Source organism: Chelonia mydas, chromosome 1 (assembly GCF_015237465.2).
Source record: "Chelonia mydas isolate rCheMyd1 chromosome 1, rCheMyd1.pri.v2, whole genome shotgun sequence".
NCBI lineage: Eukaryota > Metazoa > Chordata > Testudines > Cheloniidae > Chelonia > Chelonia mydas.
Window position 1 is genome coordinate 198,490,909 of NC_057849.1, and position 26,990 is coordinate 198,517,898.

A 26,990-nucleotide genomic window follows, 5' to 3' on the forward strand; every position below is an offset into this window, starting at 1 on the left:
TGCACTCCAAGAGACAGAGCATTCCTGCCAAAGGCCCCTGTAATACAGCTTTTTGGCCAGTCATTAGATCAGAAGGTTCAACACACTCACAACCCTGACTCAGATTTGATCCCACTCAGTAGAACGCAGTGGTGCACACAAGCGTTTTGTCACATGCCTGGCAATTCTGCAGGTGCAGCATTCTGTGTTTTTGCTTCTTAAATCTCTTTGTTCTTCCCACGTGTGATTCTAATGGGGAAAGAGTCTTAGCTGCTATTCTTTTTCACCTTGATTTGCTGTGTCCTAATTTTCCACAGGGCTTGTTTCAAATTAATTGAATTGGCAAAACACATTATTTAAACTTGTAGATGTGATGGAAATAACTTGTGTGCGTCAATAATCCCAGTTAGGTTGCCTCATCCAGTGTTGGTGACAGACATTTCTTGTACTAAAGGAGATCACCCAGTTTTGGAGAGGACCAAGTGGAACATGGATCCAACTTTTTCTTCATCTGTGAACAATGTACTTTTTGAAGCAGTATCAAATTCTTTCCCAAAAGTCAGAACAGAGGATGTTTCAGGACATGATCAAATCACAATGTATACAAAATAGGTTTAACAACAATATTTTCAACTGTCTCTTTACATTTATTATGAAAAATTTTGCCCTTTTCTCCATCTGAGGATCTCCAAGTGTTTTACAAAAATTAGTGGACTAATTAAAAAAAAAAAAAAAGCTTTTATATGTCTTTGTGCCCTTCTAGCAATGAAAGGGACCAGAGTGATGCCCAATGTCCTCAGCTGGGGAATCCCCTAGACTGGGGGAATTTCCTTGCTGGCACAGAGTTGACTTAGCTGGCTCCTATGCCATCATGACCCACTGCATTGCACAAAAGAGGGGGCACATTTAGGCTGAGAAGGGGTGTGGCTGGAGTGTAATTGCTCTTTGACAATACTTGTCTGTCAGGATTTCTGGGTTCATAGCCAGCTGATGTTGTTTAAGGAGCTCTCAGGCTAGTATTCCTTCAGGCTGCTCTCAGTGAGTTTAACTGAGTAGAATTGGCCCCAGAATCAGGGAACCAACAACTGGTTTCTTTGCTCAGTTCATCCCCAGCTGTGCCTAGTGGATGCTGGGCATAGCTTAAAATCTTGTCTAATAAGTTTAGCTTCATAGCAAGGTAGACCGGTATCATGATCTAAACAGAGGAGAAGGGTGACACACAGAAGTTAAGTGATGGAAGCAATGCCATACAGAGAGTCAGTGGCAAAGCTGTGCCTTGTGTTTCTCAATTGCCAGTTGTACTTTCAGCCACAAAAGGAGTCTTCCTCCTGAAGAGTCCAATTATCAGTGCTCGCTAAAAAGATGAGGTTTTCGTGACAGCATCTGGTTGCAGTAGGAACTGGCCCTTGACTATAAACATTTCACACAGGGCTCACTGAACCACCACTAGAGGGTGATAATTTTCAGCTGCTACCACCTTGCACTAGGGTCAGACCAGTAGCCTGAAGGAGAACACAATTGGCTTTTGCAGCCACAGTCCTCAAAAGCCTGGATTTCATTTCACTTTCATCATAGAAAATGTTAAGGATCACCAGAGGCAGCTCCAAACACAGGAAAAGCGAGAGTCACCTTTGCAATGATGTGGTTGGGGTCTGCTTGGTGTAGTTTGGAATTAGAGAAAGTAAAATATTTCCAGTTCAAATGTGCTGCAGCTACTGCCATGGTATTTTAAAGACCATCATTAGTATGCATCCTTAAAAGCAGTTTTAGAAACACAGGACTTGGACTTAAGCCCCAGTCTTCGGGAGGAAGGGCAAATACCCACTCAGAAGTTTTTAAAAACATATTTTAGTGAGTTGTGTTTTGCTGAAAGGTGCCAGATGGAAAGCTCCAGGGAATTCAGACAGGGTAGCTGCACAGAGAGTGTCACACTATAAGCTGACAACGTGACTCAGCCTGACTTGGAGGGACAATCTCTAGAGTGAGAAGGGAATCTGGCCCCCTCGTGACTTGCTCTCAGAAACTGCCAATTGGGGCGGAGGGGAGGGTCCAATTATCAGTGCTTGCTAAACAGATTAGGTTTTTGGGATGGGCATCTGGTTGCAGTAGGAACTGGCCCTTGACCATAAACATTTCACACAGGGCCCACTGAACCACCACCAGATGGTGATAATTTTCAGCCCCTACCAACTTGTACTAGGGTCAGACCAGTGGCCCAAAGGAGAAAAGCTATGTTACTACTATCATACTTTGTTTAGCAGTTCTCTTAGCTCTGTAGTACACACACACAGTCCCACTGTACCCAAATGCTATGTCCTGACCCATTAAGTCTCTTTCATACCAATTTTTCCTTGCACTATGCTGGATCCCTCCTTCTACCTTGAGGATTTCAGTCAGCATGCGTGACACACTTGCTCTTCCTGATCAAAAACCTGAGAACACAGTTTGTTTTGAATACTCCATATAACTGGGAGAAAAACACCTATGCAGCAGAGTGCCTAGGTGGGCACCAGGGGAAAACTAACATTCTCCTTCTTCCAAGAAAGCTGCTTTGTCAAACTTTCAGAGAGGTCTCCCTGTGGACTAACACCTCTTCACAATCCCCATGTAAACACCTCAAAAACACATCCACTGCTACAAACACATGAACTCATTGGCTCATTACAGAGAGGCTTACACTATTTTCCGTGGTTTCTATGAGCTCTTGCACCCTGATTCCCTTAAGAGGAACCTTTGCATTTCAGCACCAAGGACAGGGACAGACATTCACTTGGAAGGCCTGTAACCTCAACAGAAACCTGTACAAACCAAACACTGGAGAGGTACAGAGACAGCCTCCTAGTGTTTGTGTGTGTATGTATGTGTGTGTGTGTGCGTGCTCTGGGGAGAAGGGGAGAGATACGGAGAGCTCCTCCTAGTGTGGGATTGGTGGCTCTGGAGGTTAATTCCCCAGATGAATCTTTTTCCTAGTATGTGACTGATAGCTTTGGTTAGCTGGAAATCTGTGCTAACATCTGCAGGTAACCAGGTACTAAAGGAAGAGGGAAAGGTGGGGAGGGAGAAGAGAGAAAAGTTGGAGGGGAAAGATTTTGCTTTCCTCTTTTTTCTGTTTTTGTTTGTTTGTTTGTTTTTGCTCTTCTGCTAAGTGAAAGGCCTTCTGTTCAGATAGCAGGAGGAGGCTGGTAAGGATTAACTGATTTTGCTGTCAAATACAGGGAGCACACGTGTGAGTGTCATGTGTGTGAAGGGTGCAGGCTATCCTTTTTATGGTGAAAACTAAATTTCTGGTCCCTGATAACCTATCTTAAAAAAAAAAAAAAAAAGGCGCAAGCAAGCAAGCAGCAAACACGCACAAAAAGAAAAGCCAAGACACATGGAACAAAGCCTTCCCACAGTCACTCTGGGAAAATGAAGAATCTGCCTGGACATTTTCTGGGCTTGAATGAAACACAAAGAAATAGCCAGCGCTGTCAGGGTAAAGCTACTCCTCCTACTCTTGCACTTCTGACTCTGGTCTTTGCTACCAGAACCTCTCCCCTCAGCTTACCCACAGGCTGTATTCTAGCACAGGTGCCCTTGCCATGACACCTATACCAAGTCAGCCAACTAATCTGTCTTGTTTTTAGGTACTTATATGGACACCCCAATACCATAACAATCACCTACTGTTTTTTAATGCATTTATCGTCATTACATGTCTGTGAGGTAAGGAAGTACTATTATCTACATGGTACAGATGAGGAACTGAGACACTATGTGACTTAACCAAGGTCACACAAGAAGCCTGTGGCAGAGTAGGAAATTGAACCTGGGTCTTCCAAGTCCCAGGTGGCACTTATATTTACAATTTTTATTGTAAATATACAAGTACGTATATATAATCCTAGTTTTCTGTCCATCCCCCACCCCCTTTGACTTGTTGCTTGTCTTCTTAGGCTGTAAGGTCATTTGAGAAGGGAGCATGTTCTCAGACATTGTTAAATGGCTAGGACAACAGAACCCCATTCTAATTGGGGTTTCTCTTCACTGATTTTCAGTCTCTCTCCTGAGATTTTGTATGACAAACATCCAGCCCCAAACCAATTGATTAGGCCAAGGAGAAAGAAAATGGGTCTTTCATGGACTAGAGATACCTGGAGACAGCAGCACTTTGGGGTTCCACTGTTTAGGGATTTTTTTGGTAGCTTCAGGCAAGTAGGTTTCTTAAAGGAGGCACATCCCCCTCCCTGAAAATCTGTATGGAAAGATCAGAGTGGATAATTCCTCTTTGGGGAGGAGGGGGAAAAAAAAGAAAAAAGCACTACCCCCTCTGCTCTCAGTTGATGTCTGAGCTTCCAACTATTTGCACTTGAAAGTATTCAGGCACCTTTGAAGTGAGAGGTGAGAGATTCAGGCTGTCTATACAGAAGACAGCTTTGAGGAACTCAATCTTTCTAGGGCGGTTTCGAAAATACTCCTCGCTGAAACATTCACTGCTTCCCCAATTGCTTTGCATGGGCAATCCACTTTTCCCTACCACAACCACAAAATCCTGATGTCCAACCTCCAGGAACCAGGTACTCTGTCCAGAGAGTCCTTCTTACCCCAAATTTCAGTAGATTTGGAACTGCAAGGCCTGGATTTTGAGAAGGTTTGGATCTGAATTGTGAGTAGTTCTTCACTCTCTCTAATGGGCTAAAAAGCACGTGTGCTATCCTATCTACCTTTGGCTATGGCGTAAAGAGGCACAGAAGGAGGAAACGGAAGGAGGGAAGATTGGGATTAATAGTATTCAAGGAACAGATTAAAGCCCTCCAGGAACTAGATAGAGCCATATGTTTAGATATGCCTGGTGAGAGGAAGAAACTTTAGAACAGATTTGGGAACCATTCCTGAGCATAGATATGTAGGATTTCTCAATCACAAACTAGTCAATTGCATCTGGTAACCTGCCTCCAGCAATAGCCGGTGCTCCAGAGAAAGGCAAGCCATTTCTTCCCTTACCACAACATAATGCACCTGCCCTATTCTGCATTGCTGTGCACGGGGGTGGGGGGAGGAGTTGGGTTGGAATTCCTTTCTGGTCATGGTTGCCACCACTGTATGCCCTGAAGCAGGAGATCCGATAACCCATATCCTAGTTTGAATCATTATTCAGATCTTCTGTGGTTGTACTACATTTATCCCAGCCCTTTGAATAATCTAGCCACACTATTTGATTCTCTGGTCTCTTGTGGCAGAGTCAATTCCACAGGCTCTGTATGTGCTGTGGGAAAGAGTATTTAGGTATTGGCAGGTATAGCCCACGTCTTTCGCAGAACCCAGCTGTGCCGAATAAATAAATCGCCTGCGGTCATTTATGTGCAAACAACATGTGCCCAGGGGCCTTTTGGAAGGAAAGCTTTCAATCTGTGTTCAGAGCAGCGGTGCCGTAATGGGAACAAATAAACATGCGCTCTCTCCTTCTCATTCTCTCCCCTCCCACCGTGCTTTTGTAACCGGGCACTTTGCCTTGCTAAGTTAACGCTGAGAAGTGGTGTTTTGCATTATGTAGATGGCTGTTGCAGAAGAGAAAGAGCCACAAAGTGCACTTAACAAACCCCAACCTCTACTCCAGTGCTGGGAGGTTAAAACCAGAGATGGGTGAATGACGGTCATTTACCCATCTGCAACCAATTCCCTTGACAGGCCCTGTTAAAAAACCAACAAGTTCTGGAGCCCCATCTCCCAGAGGAGCTCCACGACACAGTTATTTAGTAAAGTACACTGGCTTTCATTGTGAGTGGGCTGCTTAATGTAAGTGCAGCACTTAGGGGCAAGGAGAAGCGGAACTAGAGAAGGTTTGAACCTTTGATTGTTTCAGTGCGTTAGTCTTTCCTCCACTGTAGCTAGCGAAGGCCCAGTTATGGCACAGCAGCACTTACTAGGCTGGGTGACCAAAGATCCTTTCCTTCTTTTTGCCATCCCCTACTATGAATTTTCTTCTTACTCAAAAAAAGAGTTTGATTCATAATAACTAGATATAGCTCAGTTAGGACTCTCATCTGTCCAGTGTCCCTGTGCAGGCATCCGCACACGCACCAGCACAGAATGCAAAGTACGTTCCAGGAATAATCCTTTCAATTTAAACAAACATTTTGGCTATTTTCATACCTCTTGTGCATTTGCTTTACATGAATATTCTAGTGAACAAGCAAACTGGCAGGATCACTCCTGGAAACACAAGTGTTCAGTAAATATCACAAGGTACTCAACAGAAAGCAAATTTTGCATTTGCAATTGCAGATATGCGCTCTGGAAACTTGATCTTCAGATTCACACCAATCCACGCAGGGAATAGAAACATACTAGGTGATCGACAGGTGCTATCAAATACTTGCAATGAACTGTTCGTAAATGAGCTACAGACCAAGAATTATTCACAAACATTATCCAGCGAATTTTGAAGTAAGGGTTACATTTGATAACATTTCAATCTGTTCATGGGCAATTTACAAACAGAAATAGAGGTGAAATTTTCCAGATAAATTATTAGTCACAAACAGGCAGATAGGGGAAAAAAAAATCCCAGTGTTGGATTGATTTAGCTGTTGACCAATCTGTATAGGAAAGCACCTATTACAGCAGGGTGCTGCAGCATCAGACCCAGTGTGGGGAACTGATTTTCAAATATTGTAAGCTCGAAGGATTCAGAATGAGTTGGACTCTGCTCCCAATATCACAAAGAGCTGCATCACTTCCTCTGATCCCAGAAGCAGCTACACTCAGCTCCTGCCAACAGAGTCACTTTCTAATTTGCAGTATCTTGGCCACATACAGTCCATCCAAACAGAGCTGGCAATTAGTGGCTGTTGATAAACTTTGCTGTAAGCCCTTGTCAGGGCTTTAGCTGCTCTGGAGCTAACTATTTACAAATTTTGCTAGTTACAGACGCATCGGAGAAACAGTTTTGACAGTTTGCGTCCTACGAAGTTTATTTTTCCCCCCAATTAGAGCAGATAATGAGAGGACCCTGCTCACAAAAAACACACAACCCTGTGACCCCAAGATTGGCACACTAGAGTCACAGGAAAATGCTGCACATCAAGCTACAGATAGTGATTGAATTGGTACAGAGCCACAAACCAACTGAATCGAGGCTGGGGGCGGGAGGGCAATATCTCTATTGCCCTTCTGAAAGGCATGAGGACAATCACCACTGGGAGTGAGGGGGGGTCTCTGACCACACAAGCCAGACTTGGGATGATAGAGAATAATGTAATTGTTCCCCCCTACACCTCCCAATCCCAGAGACAGCCTGGAAGAAGTACACATGGTGGCTTTTTCAAACTTTTGAAGTCTGAGGTGTTGGGATGGAGGCTGCCTGCCATGAGCACTGAGAAAGGCTCTGGGGAAAGGATAAAGGAATGTGGGCAGAGGCGGATTATGGTTTTGTGGGGCCCCTGGGCCGTAGCAAGTGGGGGCCCCTCCCCACCCCTTCCTTCTGCAGTCCCTCCCACCCCGTTCTCCCCTCCAGAGATCCTACCGGGGAGTGGGGTTGGGGTGCAGGGACTTGCCCTGCTCTGCCTGCCTGCCTGGTGCTCCTGCTGGGGCGTGGGGCCTTGCCATATTTCCCAGGCCCCCCAGTTGGCCAGGGTCCCCGGGCACAGGCCTTATTGGCCCGGTGGCGGATTAGCCACTGAATGTGTGGTGCAAGGTGGAGACAGATCTCACAGTGATGGATGCCAACGTAAGTACCAAAATACTCAGAGCTCAGTACTCTACCTCACCCCCCACCCCACTTATTTGAACAAGAGGCAGCACTGTGCTGTTGATGTGGCAGCCTTCGCCTCTGCGTTTCCTACCTTTTGGAGCAAGCTCCCTGCTCCACTCTGCCTCACTGACTCTCCACCTTCAAATTCCCCCTGACAACCTCTCTCTCAAGCACTTAGGGCACTGCATGTATGACAGGCACTGGACTCTACAGAATAAAGTTTTATGGCACCGTGCTGCCATTGTATAGCTCTACTGACTGAGGCACAGGACACAGTCTCATGTAAGGTCACACAGAGTTGCTACCCTTTCTACCTCCCAGCTTCTTGGCTTAAGCCACTAAAGAGTGCAAAAAAATCTAAACCACCATTTGCCACAGGTGGGAAAGCTAGTGTAAGCAGGACACAGACATTTTTATTAGTGCATCAGGCCATGACATGTGCCTGATGACATCAGACCACATGTCCACTCTCCTGTATTCAGCAGTAGCCAACACTCAATGTTTCAGAGGAAGGTTAAAACACTGTCACAATGAACCTGGTCATTTGCTGCAATGCCGTACCTGGTTGGGGGTAGGGGGAGATAATTTCCTGGCCCATATCACAAACATCTTATGCCAGGAAGCATGAGATTTCATTGCCTCGATTTTAGTGAAAAACTACAAATGGCCATAAGATTATCCAGGCCTTTTCTAAATCCTGCCACAGTACAGTAATTGACTTGACCTCCTAGGGCAATGAAAGCCTTACGCTGGAAGACGGCTGTACATTGCACTAATGTACTGCTACCTCACAACGATGATATACAAGAAGGCAAAAGGGATTATGTAGCACTCGTCTTATGAAAAACCCCACAAGCCCCACAAGGAGGCTGCATAAACCGACCAGTGCAAACAGACGTGATGCAACTCAACTGATCACAAACCAGGTTAGCAACAATGCACAACAAGGAGGATGTAAAAGAACAAAACAAAAAAAACCCCACAAACCCCTCAATGGCAACTGACCCCGGCCAAAGATTAACAGGACTCCAACTTCCCCAAGAAGAGCTGGCCCTTTTCTTTAGAACCATAAGTGCTTCTGTATGTTCAATTGTATTGACTAGCAAATAAGATGGGGGTGAGAGGCAATGTCCAGCCTGGAGATGTGACTGTAACATCTATGACCAGTGCCACAAGAGCTATTCCTGGCTCTGCCATGGGTTTGCTGAGAAACCACCTCTGTGTTCTCTGTCTGTAGAACACTGTACTACTATTTCCACCCTTCTGTAAAATACTTTGAAAGCTAGGAATAAAAAGCTCTGTATAAGAACTATTAATTATGAAGTATTAGTATTATTGAGGCCAAGAGCGTGGCAAGATTCAAGAAGGTATTAGACACTTATATGCATAAGATTCACACTTGAGCATTAAAAAAAAAACCTAAGAGCAAATGGCAACCAGTCACTGATGGGCACAGGAAGAAATTCCCCCAAGGGGAGGTTATTCCATAATCATCAATTATGAGGTTTCTTGTACCTACCTCCAGAGCAGCTGGTACTGAGCATTACCAGACACAGGTACCGAACTAGATGGACCATTGGTCCAATGGAGCAATTTTAACAAAAAAAATTTGTTCGGCAGAATGTGAAGAAACTTTCCACACCAGCACCAGAAGACCAGCCAACAACCCTTTGCTGCAACCACAAAAGATGGTCCAACAAAGGCTCTTTTCTCCCTTTCCTCCTCAAAAAAAACCAAAACAGAACACCCAAGATCCCTGGCACTTGGCCTCTTTTCCTGTGGGGCTGCCTTTGCCACACACATGGGGAATTAAAAACAAAACAAAACAAAAAACCCAACACAATATGATCTCAAAAAAACCACTTACATTTTGTGCCAGTGATCTGGTGGTCATGAGGGTCTGATTCATGATTGTTGAAATTTGGGAGCTGGCAATTCTGAGGTAAATCTGAAGGGGGTGAAAGAGGGTTCTTTCCCTGTGCAATCTCCCACCCCCACACACACTTCACACAAACTCCTTCAAAGTCTCCTCCCTCTCTTCCTCCCACTAAATCCCAGCCTCTCCTCTCCAAACCTCCCCCTCCCTTTCCCCGGACACCCTTCCATTCTCTCCCATCACACCATGCCACCTCTTGCCACAAAGCCTTCCAGCTTCTTTCCCCTTTACCCCAATTCCCCCTGCACCCCCACTCCACACTCAGAGCTGTCCCTCCCTTGTGATTGTTGCAGTGCTGCCAACACCCAAAGTTCAAAATCACAAGGCAGAGTCTCCCCCACCCCCAAAAAGTCAAAGGATTAAAAACACACACACACACACACCCCTACCTCATGATTTTTTGGGCAAAGTTTATATAGTGTTTTTGGTCTGCCTTTGGCTGCTGGAGTCCTCCTGCTCACCCCAGCATGTGGGTAGCTGTACAGTGTTGCAGCTCTCCCAGCCGTACAGCGTGAAGCAATTCTGGCCCTGCTACCGGAGCTCTCGTGGCTGCTGATGGAGCAGAGCTGCCAGGTTCTCCCCACGCCCCAACAGACTAATTCATTAGTTCTGTACCTACCATTCCCAGCCCTACATCTGCCCAGCCCCTCAAGTAATTTTGCCCCCCCTCCAGCCCTATGTCTGCCTCTCCACCTCAGAGAATCTATTGCTCCTCTGGGGTTCTTCACCCTACCCCATTCCTGGGGCTACAACCATGGGGGCCTCTTCTCCCCTGTCCCAAGCCTGATGTTGCAGAGATGGGGCGGGGGGGGGAGGAAACACTGAGCAGACTGACCCATTGTTCTGCGGTGGGGCTGGAAGTGGAGCAACCCTGAGCTGCTGGGCTCCTTCTGCTCCTTCCCCTGTGAGAATGGTGTCAGAGGGCTGGATCTTTCTGAGCAGTGACCAGACTGGACTCAGTGGGAGCCAATAAAATAAAATCCCACTACTGGTGAAGCAAATTAATGAGAGTCAGCAACACTGTGTAGTCAGGAGGGGAGGAGGAGGAGAAGCTGCCCCCCCACCAGCACTGCCAACTCCAAGCCTCTCCTGATCTGTGGATCTTCAGAGCTGGCAGGTGAGCCTCTCAGCCAGCTACAGAGTATAGAGAAAGGACGTTGCTATACTGACACTTTTCCAATGCTTTCCTTTTCAAAGCCCTCTGCTTTCCAACATTTCGTTAACTAAACCTCACTGCTCCCCTACTCAGGTAGGTGAGTTATTCCCATTTCACAGATAAGGAAACCAATGTGCAGAGAAGCAGAGTGATTCCTGGATCTGACTCAATCTCGGATGTTGCGGAAGAAAGCCTTCTAGCTGAGCCCTAGATATGGGCTTCATGCAGAAATTACGGAGTGAAATTCTCTGGCCTGTGTTGTGCAGGAGATCAGATTGGATGACCTAATGACTTTATGACCCTAAAAATCTATTAAACCCAAGAGTTTCTGGCTCCCAATCCTCTGTTGACACCACCAAACCCCACCTCTAGCTTCCCATGGGAGCATACCTCCATACTGAGGAGCAAACTACTTAAAAGATGTGCCTCTGAAGGCAGCAGCCCACTAATCTTTCCCAATCCTGCCAGGGAATAACCCCTCTGGTGTATGCTGGTATGGCATCAGACATCACAGATTAAGCCTAAAGAGTCCTCTTCCATCACCTTGTACAGTTTTGCTTGATACCATACACTGTAATTGTATTGGCTAGCCAGGGCCCCTCAAGTTAGATTTTAACCCCAAATGAGTTCATAGTGAAATTAACTTGATCTTTATCTTGTGGTAGCTTTCACTGGTTATGGGTGTTTGCAAAAGAGGAAGGGTGGTGTTCTGGTAAAGCGCAGTGGGGGGACTCAGGTGACTTGAGTTCTATTCCTGACTGATACAGCTCTGCGTGCGATTAACAGAATGTTAGGAACCATTAAGAAAGGGATAGCTAATAAGACAGAAAATATCAGAATGTCACTATATGAATCCATGGTACACCCACACCTTCAATACTGCATGCCATTATGGTTGCCCATCTCAGAAAAAATACATTAGAATTAGAACAGGTATAGAGAAGGGCAACCAAAATTATTGGGGTATGGAGCAGCTTCCATACGAGCAGAGATTAAAAAGACTGGGGCTGTTCAGTTCAGACTAAGTGGGGATATGACAGAGACATAAAATCATGAATGATGCAGAGAAAATGAATAAGAAAGTGTCATTTACCCTATCACACAAGAACCAGTGGTCAGCCAATGAAATAGGCAGCAGGTTTAAAAACATAAGGAAGTAATTCTTCGCACACTGCACAGTTCACCTGTGGAACTCATTGCCAGAGGATGTTGTGAAGGCCAAGAATATAACTGGGTTCAAAAGAGAATTAGATACGTTTGTGGAGGTTAGGTCCATCAATGGCTATCAGCCAAGATGGTCAGGGATGCAGCCCCATGTTCTGGGAATGGATGACAGGGGATGGATCACTCGATATTTGCCCTGTTCTGTTCACTCTCTCTGAAGCACCTGGCATTGGCCCCTAGCCTAGATGGACCATTGGTCTGACCTAACATGGCTGTTCTTATGTGACCTTGGCCAAGGCAGTTTCCTCCCTTATAACTGGAGATTATTACTTCCCTTGTCTCTGTAATGCACTTTGAGAGCCTCACAGGGAAGGAGCAGTTTGTTATTGTGGAAGCTACATTGTGATTGCAGGGGAGAGGTTCCCCCCCCCAAAAAAAAAAAAAAAAAAAGGAACAGGGAGGGTAAGGAGGAGGGAGAAGTTTGACAATAATCATTTTCTACATTTTTGACAAGCCAGGAAACTTTGTCCATTCACCAGACATTTCCAACTTTGCTGTCTCCCATCGCGAAGCTCCGATCTCATGCCTAACTGACTCTTCTCTTGATTTATAGTAATTAGGAGCCTTGCAGCCTGCCCAGAAGGAAACGTCAGCTTGCTGCATCCTTCCTGTGAGTGGCCATTCAGATACCATTATCAGGGCTGATGCTTAAGCACCACATCAGGACCCTGAATGATGAGTCCACAGTACTTGTTTATAGCATCTTGTATACCCCCAAACTGGCCCTCCAAATTCACCCCTTAAAAAAACACACAGACTGAAATAAGAATGCCAGCTTTAAACATGGAGATGGACACCGCTTGAGGGAGATGATTCCCCTACGCTCAGCAATGGAAGCGACAGAAACCCCTTCAAGCCCCAATCTGAATCCTCCACCTTTAAAAATTATCTATTAATGCTTGTCAACATTGAGCCAGGCAAAATCTGTGTTTTTAATACTCTCTTATAGATTTCACATTCTGCTCACTGTCTGAACAATGGCAATGACTGCCTCCTTTAAAAATTGATTTAATCTCGGGCTTGGTTTTAAGAGGTCAACTGTGGGTTTGGGTTATTTGCAGTATTTTTGCCCCAGGAGCGAGAACGTCATCTCTTAAGTGGGTGAAGCAGGAGAGCAAACTCTACAATGAGGATAGACTGTCAAAATCTGTCTGCATGTGCACCCTGCTCCCCATCACCAAGTCTAATTTTCTTTGAATCTCCAAAATAACAAACACGGGAGTGACAAAGAAAGGAAGAGAGCAAAAGAAAGATCAAAAAGGTTAGATAGGCTGAAAGCAATCTACTGTTGTCCATTTAGGCCCAAGTTTTCAAAGAGCTCTAGTTTTGTATATCGCAGGTTTTAGGGACCTAATTGACACTCATTTTTAGAGGGGCTGCACACTCATGAATTAGAGCTGGGCAACCCCTCTGAAGAAGGGGAAAAAAAAAAAACCCACACTCAAGAAACCCAAGCCTTAGATCAGCATCCGGAGACTGAGGCATCCAAAATGAGAGGCTATTTCTGAAAAAAAAAAAAGGCCATGACTCATTTCTATAAAGACTTCTTTAATTGTGCTGCTTTTACACTTTAAAAATCAGCCAGCCACCCCTCCAGACGGTCACACTGCAGTGAGTTCCTCACAGCCGCACTGGGCAGGGCACTGGCTGGAACACTTGGCACTATGGCAACTCTATGCTGTGGAGCAGCCTATTGGCAGCACTGGAGAAAGTGGTAATAAGTAAATAAGGGCCACACAAACCACTCCAGTGCGGTGCAGAATCCAAGAGACTCAGATAGCATAAACCTACTCCCCCGCCCCCGACTCCTGCCCCGCACCTTCCATCCCTTGGACCATGCAGCAAAGTAGCTATTAGAGGGCCAGATAAGAGGGAAAGTTAATTTGGAGTGTGATCATCGTAATAGAGGAGCTGTGTTTTCTGTAAAGGATATGAAGTGGGAGCTTGAAAATTAAACCAGGACCAATGCAGAAATGGAAGAGCAATCCCATTCCCTATTAGTTTTCATTACTTTGAAGTTTCAAAAAATATGTCACTTACCCAGTGTTTGGAGTCTGTGTGAATCCATCCTGCCTTTCCTCTTATTTACTGCCACTGCCATTTTTAATCTTAGCATTTTTGCATCTCCCCTGCTTTTGTGTGACAGAAAGAATGAATGACTTGGGAGGGTAAGGAGGAGAAGAGGGTAGGGGGAATCTGAGACAGAGTTTGTGTGACACTGTGTGCATGTGTTTGCAAGAGAGATTGAGTAACACTGGGTGATACAGCCTGTGTACATCTGAGAGGAGAGAGAGAGAGAGAGAATGTGTGAGAAACTGTGAAGAATACAGGTGCCTGAGACAGGGAGAATGGCTATCAGTAATTCAGTCTCTCCTCCACCACTCTTTAGCTCTTATCTCTTCTCCCCTGTTCTGAGCTCTTCTGCCTCCTCCCCCGATGCTTCCCTTCTCCAGGAGATGTTACATTTTCTTTGACGGTGAGGGGGGGAGGGGGACTTCAAATCTCATATCTGCTCACTGGAGCTAAAGAAGGAAATGCGGGTGCAGGGGAAATAAATGAACAAAAACAAACCACCTAATCCCAGAGCCAAAATAAGAGTCCTAAAGAAACAAAGTACTCCTGCCAATGAGCTGCGAAATCTGTCACAAACGTAGCAACCAAAAGTGAGTTGATTCGTTCCCCCTTCCCCCCCCCCCCATTTCAATAGCACAAGGAGAAGGGCTTTTGCCATGCTAAAGTGATGCACTGGCTTTGGTGATGGAATTGATTACAGAGGCACCACAGACTGCAAACAACACAGAGGTTCAAGTTCCTGCTGTGATGAATAATCCATAGCAGTATTCCAGCTCATTTATTCTCCCCCAGCTCCATTAACAAACAGGGTTGCTATATATTTGCTGACCTGCACAAACTGTGTCTGCTGATGGCTAGGATACACTAGAAGGGAACTGGAGACGCTAAAATGGCCAGCTATTATTTCTAACACCATGCTCAATAGTGACTCCTGCTGGAAGAGGCAGAGACTAGAGTAACAGAGCTCATCACAGCCTGTGGTCATGTACCTCCTGCAGAGACATTGTGAACAGAGTTATAAACGGAGAAGCTCTGAGCCTTTCCACAGTTACTGTTCCTACACCATCCTATAGAGTGACTGGGAATACAGCTCCCCACAGCTGCTGTTCTCGCACCGTTTCCTACAGATCAGGGGGCTGGGGTTGGAATAGCTGCAAGCACTCCATCACATGACATCATGACACATGCATTTTGCATCTTAAGTGATTACATACATACGTTAGAGGGGCAAATATCAAGGAGGGTGAAGAGCTATTTAAGCTCAAGGACAATATTGGCACAAGAACAAATGGACATAAACTGGCCATGAACAAATTCAGGCTGGAAATCAAAAGAAGATTTCTAACCATCAGAGGGGTGAGGTTCTGAAACAGACTCTCTATAGGAGTTATGGGGCCAAACAACTTAGTTTTGCGAGAATTAGATAAACTCATGAGTGTAATTGTATGACAAGGTTACTTGTGATAATAGGGGGGCAGGGCTCACTAGCCCTGGGGCTCACTTCTGGTTTTTGTCATGTTTCTAAAAGTTCGTGATTAAGCCACCTGCAGGGGTCAGGAAGGGATTTCCTCCTCTAGTATTCTGGGTTTCCCCCCCCCTTGATCGCCTTCCTCTGAAGGATGAGGGACAGCCATGGCTGGAAAAAGGACATTGGACGGGGTGGGTGGGACAGGGCTCTGAGGTAGCACAGAGTTCTCTCTCAGGTACTTGGCTGGATGGCTCTTGCTCACAGGCTGTAACTGATCGCCATACGTGGCACCAGGAAAGAATTTTCACCCGGTCAAAATGGCAGGGAGCTTGGGGGAGGGGGGGCGGCGAAGAGAGGATTCACTTTTTTCTGAAGCATGCCTTGGTGCAGGTCACTTGCTAGGATTACCTGGGTATCTCACTGTATCATTTCCCTGCCACTGCAGGGGCCTTGAGAACTGGTGCACCTCACCCCTGCTTAGTCTTTGCCTGTGGCACATAATAGTCTAGTCTCCTGTGGGCTGTAATACTTGGGTCTCATTGTTGGGTGTCATGTGTGGGTGGTGGTGGCAGCAGTGGCCTGTAATGCACATGAGGTCAGACTAAAGGATCTGGTGGTCCCTGCTGGCCCTAAAACTCTATGATGCTAAAATATGTAATTTTGCTGGAACAGCTGCAGTAACTCATCTCCAGCTTTTGCAAATGATTACTAACAGATGGACCAACATGTTTATGTATTGTAGTCTTATCTATAGTTAGGGGTTACTTTAACCAGTGATACTCAGACTGAGGCTCGTGAGCTGCAAGTGGCTCTTTAATGTGTCTCCTACAGCTCTTTGAAGCACATGATATTAATGTGATTTAATTATTAACCAAACAAGATGCTTTTATTATGTTATTAACCAATTGTAGTTAGTTGATCAAATATTTGGTCAGTCATTTTGCTGTGAGAATATACATATTTTATACACACTAAATATTTCCCTTGTCATGCTGTTTAAATATGAATATATAATACTATCTTAAATGAAACTATGAACTAACACTACTGTGGCTCTTTTGGGTAATACTGATGGCTAATTTGGCTCCTGAACTACTGAGGTCTGAGTATCACTGCTTTAACCAATTACCCACTCCAAGGTGAGGGTTTACACTTACTTTAATATGTAAGCATTCTGCGACAGTCCCCAAGACTACTACAGTAGAGAGGTTATCAATGGAAGGGGGATCCCTCCCCCCCGGCTCAGAGTAGAGACTACATAGTGCTTTTTCTATAATAGCTACTTGTATTAACCAACAAATCAATGCAGAGTGCAATCTGATAAATACAGAATACATGGTATACGCATTACAGACATATGCCTTGCAGAAAAACCTGAAGTGTCAGTCCTCATCCTCACCACCACCACCAGTTATTCTTACCCTGGCATTTCCCACTCCTCACCAAGGTATGCAGGCCAGGATTCAGCTTTTATAATGTGTTACACCGATAACCACTGGGGTTCATACATATTTATGAAGGTTTTAACCCCTTACTATTTGAGTAAACAAAAAGTTGAATGCATTCCTAATTCCAATACTCATCTAACATGGTTTAGTATTTTCCTATTGCTTCTGCCCACTAGACAGGACACCACTGTGATGTAATTATGTTAACATAATATCTTCAGAAATGATCTTACTCCTACAGCTCAGCCACTGTTTGGTCCACTTCCGCTGCAAGGCAACTTCATTTCTAAAAATAAAGCCATCAACAAGACGGGTGACAATCTCAAGTTACGTGATTTAATTTGCACCAATGATCCAGAATAATGTTGGAGGGAAATTTTAATTTGAAGTGACGAGATGGTACCACTGAAAAGTGCACAGGTTGACAGAACTCGGACATCAGAGGTATAATGGCTGCCACTCTTCTCTTTCCTCTCCCCCTTGTGACCGCTTCTTATGTTGCTGTTCCCCTATGAACAATTTGCCACTAAGTGCTGGAGGGATACACATCAGTGGGTGCTCAAAGGGCAAGGGGACATGGGACACAGACAAGGATAATATTTAAAGGGACAAATTGTTAAGGTTTATAATGCTAGAGTTTGTGTTGTGCATTTGAGGGCTCTATCACTTAGGAGAGGTCACTGCAATATTATCTGGCACAGGATGGCAGGGAGGGATGAGGTAGGGGAGAGAGAAAGTGAGAAGGATATTGTATTCCTTGCCTTCTAGACCCTGAGGGAACAAGCTTTACCATAATACTGATGATGTAAACAACCTTCCCTGAAGAAAAAATGCATCCTTGAAACATTCATCTATATTTAATACATTTGTAAAAATAAAGACTAAGGCCAGGATCCTTCAGAGGCTCAATTACTGGCTTAACTTTATGCACTGTGAGCACTCTTTGAAGGCTCAAGGCCTCTTGGGTAGCTACCTCTTGGTATGCGTCTCATGGGAAAAATCAGTCAAGATCATGCACAGTTTGGCCCAACTGACTCACAAGTGGGGACATTTAGCTAGGATAAGAAAGGGGCTTCAGGACACAGGGATGTCTCCGATTTAGTAGAATTGGTCCCAGTGGAATCACTTTGATCACAGAAAAAATGCAATGAAGAGGTAGCAAGGAAAGACTACACATTCTGAAATATTAGCCAATACACAGGAAAGTGCTCACATATCATGTGGACTTATGCAGCATAAGAACATAGATACCGTATATAGTTACATCTCTTCTAATAGGGGTGGTGTACCACACCACACACTAGACATAACTAGGGGGAGTGACATATCCCACTGCAGAACAAACTTTCAAAGCAAGCTGAGAAAGGAAAACCAGCACAAGTTGGAATGGGAGTCAGACTGGGAGATAAGACAGCCTCACTGGGGTGTGATCGCCTCTTGACTCAGTTCAAGTCTGCTTCCAGGGAACAAAGCAGCATTCCACCCTTCAAGACCTTTAGGAAGTACATTTAGAGTTGTTTTCCCAGTGTGTTCACTCTAACAGCCAGAAAGATACCCTGCAATAATCACTCATGGCCCCCCTCAAGCCAGCTCTCCTGTATCATTCTATACAGTGCCTCCTGCGGGGAGAGGCTGGGACACCAGCAGCTGTAGGTACCTACAAACCAGCACTCCTGCACTCTTCTTTATGGTGCTGCCTGCTGGGAGAAAAACAGATTAGTTCTCTGCCGGTGTAAACTGGTATAGCTTCATTAACTTAAATGGAACTGCGATTTAATAGACACTAGCAGAGAATTTGGCCCTAGCAATGGAGGAATGGTGAGCTTCCCCTCAGAGCCAGCGCTCCTGCCCTGATGCTTACAGGGTCCCCTGCTGGGAGAGGCTAGGACTGGAGTCTCTATGAGTTGCCCACAGCCAGTGCACCAGTCTTGACCACTACAATAGCTGCAAGCTCCTTACAGAAAAAAAAAAATGAGCCAGTTGCTAGACATGTACACTAATTACTAGTGCAAATTCAAAGGCACGCAGCAGCAATGCAATGACCATTAGCTTGGAATATTGTTTTGCACTGGTGTGTGTTTCCCCCACCCTTGTTCTCAAACAGAAGGGAAATTCACTCCAAACACCTTACTTACAGCATCCCTCATTTGCACCTTAAAAGGGGGATTCTATCGGTTCTGGTTTTTCTGTTCTTTTTAATCATCCTAATGAAAGCAACAGTGAATTCCCCAGAGGTTTGGTCCCTTTCTGGCAGACTGCTTTTAACTCAGAAAAAAGGGAGATGAGAGGCCATCAAACCCCTTAATTTTTTAGCTGCCACAGTTGGGAAAGATTCCCCTGGTACCTTGTGCAACATGGCCAATATGTTACAGCAAAACAAGCTGCTGAGCCAGAGCTCCTCATTTTCTGCCACGTGGAAAGGGCAAATAAAACCCACTTGGACTGAGAAAGCAAGAAAACTGGGTTCAGACAGCAAAGTCTGTTCTGGACTCAGACACATGCTGAGCATGCCACGTGTGGGTACAATGTTACATGAATACCCTCCTTGGGCTGTGGGAGGATTGCTGGGTTTAAAGGCTTCCATTAAGTGTCATTAATGTGTGACATTATTCTTGCTCTGCATGGAAGCCTTAATGGGTGCTTCATAGAGCACTGCATGACAGGCAGGAGATAAGGCACTGGATTGGGAGTCAGGACATCTGGGTACAGCTCCCAGCTCTGCGACCTTGGCCAAGCCACTTCCCTCCTCACTCTATTTCCCTCTCGACCAGTAGCCGGTTTAGACAGTGAACTCTTTGAGGCAGGAAGTCTCTCTCTCCCAGTGCCTACCACAATGGGGCTCTGATCTCAACTGAGGCCAATGGCTGCTACTGTAATATAAATGAATGAGTGTAATGGTAAATAGAAATAAGGAGTTCTCCACTGCCAATAAACATCACATATTAATAAACATTTAAAAAAATATGGTAACCCAAACAGGCTGTTGTTCATCTATTAACACCATATCTCTTCTAAAGACCATGGAAAAACTACACCTGTCTGTAAGTGAATTTGTACAACCCTAACTATATCCAAAGATTTTCATTGATAAGCCCCTATATACACACATACATTATCTGACATAAACCACTACAATCCTGTTTCTAGCACCCTTCACTTGCTCTCTGGAGCACAAACCCATTGCTTTCAATAGGGATACAAGAGTATAACAGTTGAGTTTGGCCCTGTTAGGGTGAGCACACACCCCTGCAGTCCCCCCCCACCCCGGCCCCTTCAGTCAAGGCCAGCATATCACCCCTCATACACCCTGGCAGCCCAGTGCAGAACAATGGATGTGCCCCTGCCTCAGTTTCCCCCTAGTGGGCTTTTACATAGTGAACAGTGCCTCTTCATGGTACACAAGCAAGCCTTTGCCCCAGCACCCTAACTAAAAGGGCCACGTTAATCTTAATCTGTCTGCCCCCATCTGAGTCCATCCAAGCACCTCACTAGTAAGGCTCCCACGACTCCACAAGTCAGGCCTCTTACCTTCACCTGAGGAACATTCATTCCCTGGACTTAGGGTCCCAGCAGAGGTCAAACTGGTGCAGCTCTTCTCTGGAAGAATGTATAATTACTCTGCAATCTGGACCCCCTGTCTGGAAAAGTTCCTCCCTAAAGGCTTGTCCCTCATAGCTCCCCTTCCAGAACCTCTTTTCTCTAGGAATACCTTTGCTAGATTCCTTTTCCTAGTGAGATCTCTCACCCCTCCCATGAGAAGTCCTTTTCCTGAGGACCTTTTTTCTTTCTTTCTTTCTCTCTCTCTCCTAGAATCTGACTAAACCCTCATAACCCTTTATGAGACCCAAGTGTTCCTTAGATAATAACAGCTGTCCAGACACTTAGTCAATTAATCATTTGCATGTGATTGGGTTGGCTGGTTCTCCTAAGCAGAGCCTACCACAGGTTAGGCCAGGTGCCTGACCCCCTCAGGGAATAGATAAACTGTGTGGGCCTGCGGCAGGGTGAGGCAGTGCCCACCAGCCTCTATCAGAAGGCTGTTTAGGGAAACTGCCTAGAGCTCTTTTTATGGTGCTAGAACAGAGAGGCACCATGGCTTAGTGGATAGTTGGCTTCTATTACCAGCTGTGCCACTTGCATTGGTGTGGGACCTGGAATATATCACTTTGTTTCTCTGTGCCTTTGTTTTCTCATCCTTTGTCTGTTTGGACTACTTGGATTGTAAATTTTGTGGGGCAGGGAACGCTCTCATTATGTAAAATAAATAAATGGTGTCTGTCTACCCACTAGAGCCTTGCATGTAACAATGGGATAGCTAGGGAATAACCCACTTGACCACTGTACCTACACACTGCTATCTTAGGTAACCCCCCACAACCTACATGATCCTAATAAAACAAATAAGAACATGTATTTAGCAAAGTAGCTACACAAACACAAGAGCTCCTAGATTTTTTTTTCCTGGGGTGCAGGGGCTGGAGGTTGTGTTGAGTCAGAGTAAGCCAGCAGCCACTGAGATGAGTAACCTGAATTTCACTTGCTAGAAGAGCAGAGGGGAGGAAGAGCATGATTTCTCAAGTGTAAGTAAGCCAAGGATGAGACCGAGAAAAGAAGACCAATAGGATTTATTTGTAATGACAAGTGACAAGTGATCACCATAAAGATATTCTTGGAATAGAATCCTGCTAATCTCTGCTATAATTCTAGTCCCAAATGCTTTGGCTCTGGCAATGCTCTTAGAAATGATATATGTGAAAGCAATGGGGATTGTCAAGAGGGGAGTTTTGGCCTGATGGTTTTATTTTATTTTATATATATATATATGCAAGTAAGGTCAGGCATCATTAGTATTTAGAAAGAGGAACATTTATAACATCTTGCTTTTATTATAATTTACAATTTAACAAATGTATTGAATGTGGATAGGGTTAGTTTTCAGCAATCAGCAGTGCTCTCCCACTCCATCTCCGAAAATATGCACCTCTTGAGAAAAAATGTGTTTCATCACAGCCCTTATAAAATGCATAGACATGACAACACAAATAAGCATTTAAGTGCTGCTGGTTCCCTCGCTCTCTCTCTTTATAGTGAAGTCTCTTCCAGTGGAGAGAGAGAGAGAGGGAGAAGAGGGGAGCGGGAGTAGGATGGAGAAGGAGGGAGAGAGAGAGAGAGTTAATGAATATTTGATCACAATTGCCTTTAATAAATGTTTTTCTCAGCCATGGCCTCTTGATGTAGCAGCTGCTCAGTTAACCTCACCTCTCACACTCCATCTCACAGGCAAGGGTACTGCAAGCTTTCAAAGTAGTACCCTACAATGCTGGCCTCCTTCTTGTCTTTGCCCTTCCCTATACTCTTTTCATTCCCTACTCTCTCTCTCTCTCTCTCACACACACACACACACTCGCCACCATGCCACTGCTGCCAGGTACAGCCAATCCATACTTTTCCCTAATGCTAACAAGCTTGTGGGTTGGGGCCTAGAGCCGTATAGAGGAGCTGCTGCCTTAGGGGAATGGTGAGTGAGATGGAGAGGGGTCCTAAAGGAGAGTAGAAGAGGGGCTGTGAGATGAGATGCTGCTAGGTGAGCTGGGAGCAGATAAGGCTCCTGCGGCATTGGTGAGATAAGGACCAGCTCTGGGTAGTGGCCAGAAGGAACCCTACTGCACAGGAGCTCAGAGCAGCAGCACCACCAAGAGCCAGCCACCTGGGCAAGACTACAGGGAGAGACCAGACCAGAACCCCACCTCAAGCCCCACTGCCCCCTGGCCTTGCCCTCCTTACCAGGAAGGCTCATACTCATGTATCAAATGAGACTGAGTCACATGGTTCATATTGGTTTTTGCCTTTCAGTTAAAAAGCCCTTTCCTGGAAAGCCAAAGAGCCAACTAGGCCCTTGCCCTAGAATATACCTCTCAGCCTGTCAAAGTCCAAATGTGGGATGCAGTGTGCCACAAAGGCTCAAAATTAGGGACACAAAAAAGCACGCATGCAGGGAACTTAAAATACTGTGTGATTCTCTCTAGCTACGGTACTTAGATGGCCCCCATTATTAGAATATCTGAGGCCCAACTCCACAAAGATATTTAGGCACCTAACTCCCACAGAAATACTTTTGTGGATTTGGGCCTAAGTGCCTTACAGTCTTCAACACATTTACCCTCACCGCACCCCAGTGAGGCAGGGAAGTGCTATTATCCGCATTTGATAGATGGGGAACAGAGACATAGAGAGACTAAGGCCTAGATTCACAAAGGTACTTAGGGGTTGTGATGCTGCTGGAGGAGGACCTCCCTCATAAACTTTTAGCCCAGTGCTTACATCATTCACTTGCACTGTGAATTCAACTCCCTGCCCCACCCCCCATGATGAGGAGAAGGGATTTGAACACCTCTTAGAACAGTGGTGGGCAACCTGCGGCCCATCAGGGTAATCCGCTGGCAGGCCATGAGACAGTGTTTATATTGACTGTCTGCAGGCACGGCCGCCCGCACCTCCTAGTGGCTGTGGTTCACCGTTCCCAGCCAATGGGAGCTGTGGGAAGCGGCGGCCAAAACGTCCCTGCGGGTGGCAGTGCCTGCGGATGGTCAGTGTAAACATTGTCTCGCAGCCTGCCAGCAGACTACCCTGACGGGCCACATGTTGCCCACCACTATCTTAGAAGGTTGCCCTAACCACTGAGATACAGGACATTCTGATGTGAGGACTCCCTCAGTCTTTGCTGTTGAAGCTGCTAGACTTAACAAGCCACTGGAGCAGGGAGACTGAATGCTCAGCCTCTGACCTCCTGGGTGAATGCTCTAACCGCCAGGCTATAGAATCATTCTCATGGTTGTTCTCTCTCTCTCTCTGGCCCAGATGGCTCTTTAGTTATTTATCCAGAGTGCAACAGCTTGAACAGGAGAGACTGAAGGAGCCCAAAACCAGACAATCCCAAAGCCCAGTGGTTGGGGCACTCACCTGACAGGTAGCCAATCCCCGTGCAAATCCCTTCTCTCCCTTGGGTGTAGTGGGAACTTTAAGTAGGAGTCTCCCACATACCAGGTGAGCGCCCTAAGAACGGGACTAAAAGTTGTGAGGGTGGTTCCCTTCATCCCTATGTGTGACCTGAGGGGCCCGATCCAGTAGGTGTGCTTTTAGGCATCCTGCCAGATCAGGCACTGCATATAAGTTAGAGGAGTACTTGTGGCACCTTGTCTAAGGTGCCACAAGTACTCCTTTTCTTTTTGAAAATACAGACTAACACGGCTGCTACTCTGAAACATATAAATTAGCTGGCTGAATGCTTGTCTTCCCCTAATTTGTGAATTGCTCTGGAGCTTAGGCAGGAGATGGGAACCTAGAGCAATGGTTCTCAACCAGGGGTACGGATACCCCTAGGTGGGGTACCCAGAGGTCTTCCACCGGGGTACATCAACTCATCTAGATCAGTGTTTCTTAACCTGGGGGTCGTGACTTCCCAGGGAGGGGTCACAGGATGGGGTTTTTTGGGGGGGTTGCAATTGCAGGGCTGGCATTGAGAAGTGGCAAGGAGGGCAATTGCTCGGGGCCCCACACCACAGGGAACTCCGTGAAGCTAAGTTATATGCTTCAGCCCTTGGAGGTGGCACTCAGACTTCAGACTCCTAAAAGGTGTACAGTAGTGGGGAAAGGTTGAGAACCACTGGCCTAGAGGGAGGCAGCACTGTGCATGCCCAGAGGCAAGAACATAGGCATCTAGGGAACTTTTCACTGCAAAAACACAAGTGCCAAGTGAGTTTTGGAGCCCACAGGGTTCGTGGGGAATTTTGCGAATCGCAGTGGAGCCTAAAATTGGGACTTAGGCACCAAAGCACATTTGTGAATCTAGACTTAAATGACTTTCCCAAGGTCACAAAGGAAGTCAGTGATAGAGCATGGAACTGCATTCCGCTCTCCTGCGCCCCAAGCTATTACCCTAGTCACCGGCCCACCCTTTCTGTAGCATAAATAACTCTTACTATACCCACACTAACACAATTCCTTATTTCGGAGGTAAATAATTTTCAAATGGCAGATAGACGAGGAGCATTTAAGGCTTGTACCCCAAAGAGCTGAGGAGTGAAACTCCAGCATGGGTGGTATCTTTGGAGAAGAGAACCAGGGTATCATGGCCAAACTAGTCTGTCAATCAGTATGAAGCTATGGGTTTGCATGGGTTATTTGACTGTTAATAGCAGGGAACCTTAGGATATGGTGGTCAGCTGAGGTCCAGCTGGTGAAACGGCATTATGAAAATTAATAAGAGGTGTCATGATGGGTTATGGAGGAAATTCCTGAGGCAGGAATGCAATTTATATGTTTTTTCCATATCGGTAAGAGAGATGGTCCTCTAGTTAACAGCAGGCTACGTAAAGGGCATGGTTATTATTCTGCCCAGATGTCACAGTCTATGGCAGTTAACTGCTAGAACGGGCTAACTGGGATCTGACCCAGAAGTAAAATAATAGGAGCTGGTTCAGCTGCAGGGATTCAAACCTGAGCAGATTCTGATTTGAAATTCTGGTGTTAGCCCATCTCTGCTTGAAGCATGAAAGAAAGTACAGGAGAGACAAGCGTACTGTTGCACTGACCAACTTGTTCTCTTTCTTAGTTCTCATCTTCACCCTGCTTTTGGAGAGGAGTAAACCATGAAGAGATCTGGCCCTGACCATGCTTCCTTTTAAGAAGTTTGCATCCACGATCTCCACAGCACACCCAAAAAACAGCCCAGCCCGGGGCACAGTACTATGTCCCCTCTTGCTGTGCCCACCCTGTGAGCATGATGTCCCATGCCATCTTTTTTGTCATAATTTACATTCTTTAGGGGAGGATTAGCTGTGACTGTCATCCTTTGTGTCCAATGTGTACCAGATGGAATAATTGGCCCCCAATGGTTGTGTGTGGGGGGTGTCAAAAAGAAGCTTGAGTAGCTGAGTTCCTGCCATAAAACACAGGCAGAGCTGGACTGAAATTATTCCCCACAACCACCATTGCTCAAGCAGCTTATGAACAGGTAGATCCCTCAGGTGGCCCTCCCCAAGGCAAAGCTTGCACCCCCTCAGGCAGCAGTGTGCAGTGGTCGAGGTCTTGCCTGCCAGAACCACTCTACACTGTCTACAGTTGGTGATGCAAATCAGGAAGGCCCCATGTCACACTCAGGGTCCTCAATCTACCCAATGAGTCAATGGCCCTGTCCACATCCCAAAGTCCTAAATGGGGGAAAGCACACGCTGCTCCGTTGGTTTTTGGATATACAGCAATACACAGAGGACCAAGTGCTGAAATACCACGAATGCCTGTGAACACTTCCACTTTCCCTGCAAGCCTCCTCCCAACTAAGGGGCAGCTGGTTGCACCACCAGAGGGACCTAATTTACATATCCTGTGCTTCTGTTCAGCAGCTGTGGAGCTAGCATGGTACCCAGTGCAGAGGAGGGCAGCCCTTAAGGCTGCTGTACGTTCTCATGCCCCTGCCACAATGGTGGAAGCTGAGCTGAAAAACCTGGGGCACAGCTGGGGAATGACTGAAAGACTTGCCAGAAACAGACAGGAGTGGAGGAGCTTCATCGCTGCCCTAAACACCAGAGGTGTAATGGGAACATGATGATGATGGTGACAATGGCCCCTATAGCAGTGGTTCTCAAACTAGGGCCGCCGCTTGTTCAGGGAAAGCCCCTGGCGGGCCTGGCCGGTTTGTTTACCTGCCGCATCCGCAGGTTCGGCCGATCGTAGCTCCCACTGGCCACGGTTCACTGCTCCAGGCCAATGGGGGTTGCAGGAAGGGCGGCCAGCACATTCCTCGCCCCGCGCCACTTCCCGCAGCCTCCATTGGCCTGGAGCGGCAAACCGCGGCCAGTGGGAGCCACGATCGGCCGAACCTGCGGACGCTGCAGGTAAACAAACTGGCCCGGCCCACCAGGGGCTTTCCCTGAACAAGCGGTGGCCCTAGTTTGAGAACCACTGCCTTATAGGAC

At 46.1% G+C, this 26,990-nt stretch overlaps 1 protein-coding gene across 4 annotated transcripts in view; it reads right to left on the reverse strand.

Moving 5' to 3' along the window:
- LOC102937877 (limbic system associated membrane protein) overlaps positions 1-26,990 on the reverse strand; it is a 1,332,442-nt gene that overhangs the window by 493,182 nt on the left and 812,270 nt on the right. The window contains exon 1 of one of the 4 annotated variants that reach the window (XM_043538686.1): positions 14,068-14,110. The exons of the other annotated variants lie outside the window; for them this stretch is intronic. Within the exon in view, the coding sequence (XP_043394621.1) occupies positions 14,068-14,095 (28 nt within the window). The 5' untranslated portion in view covers positions 14,096-14,110. Of the gene's footprint in view, positions 1-14,067; positions 14,111-26,990 lie in introns of those variants that run through there. 4 annotated transcript variants of the gene reach the window in all.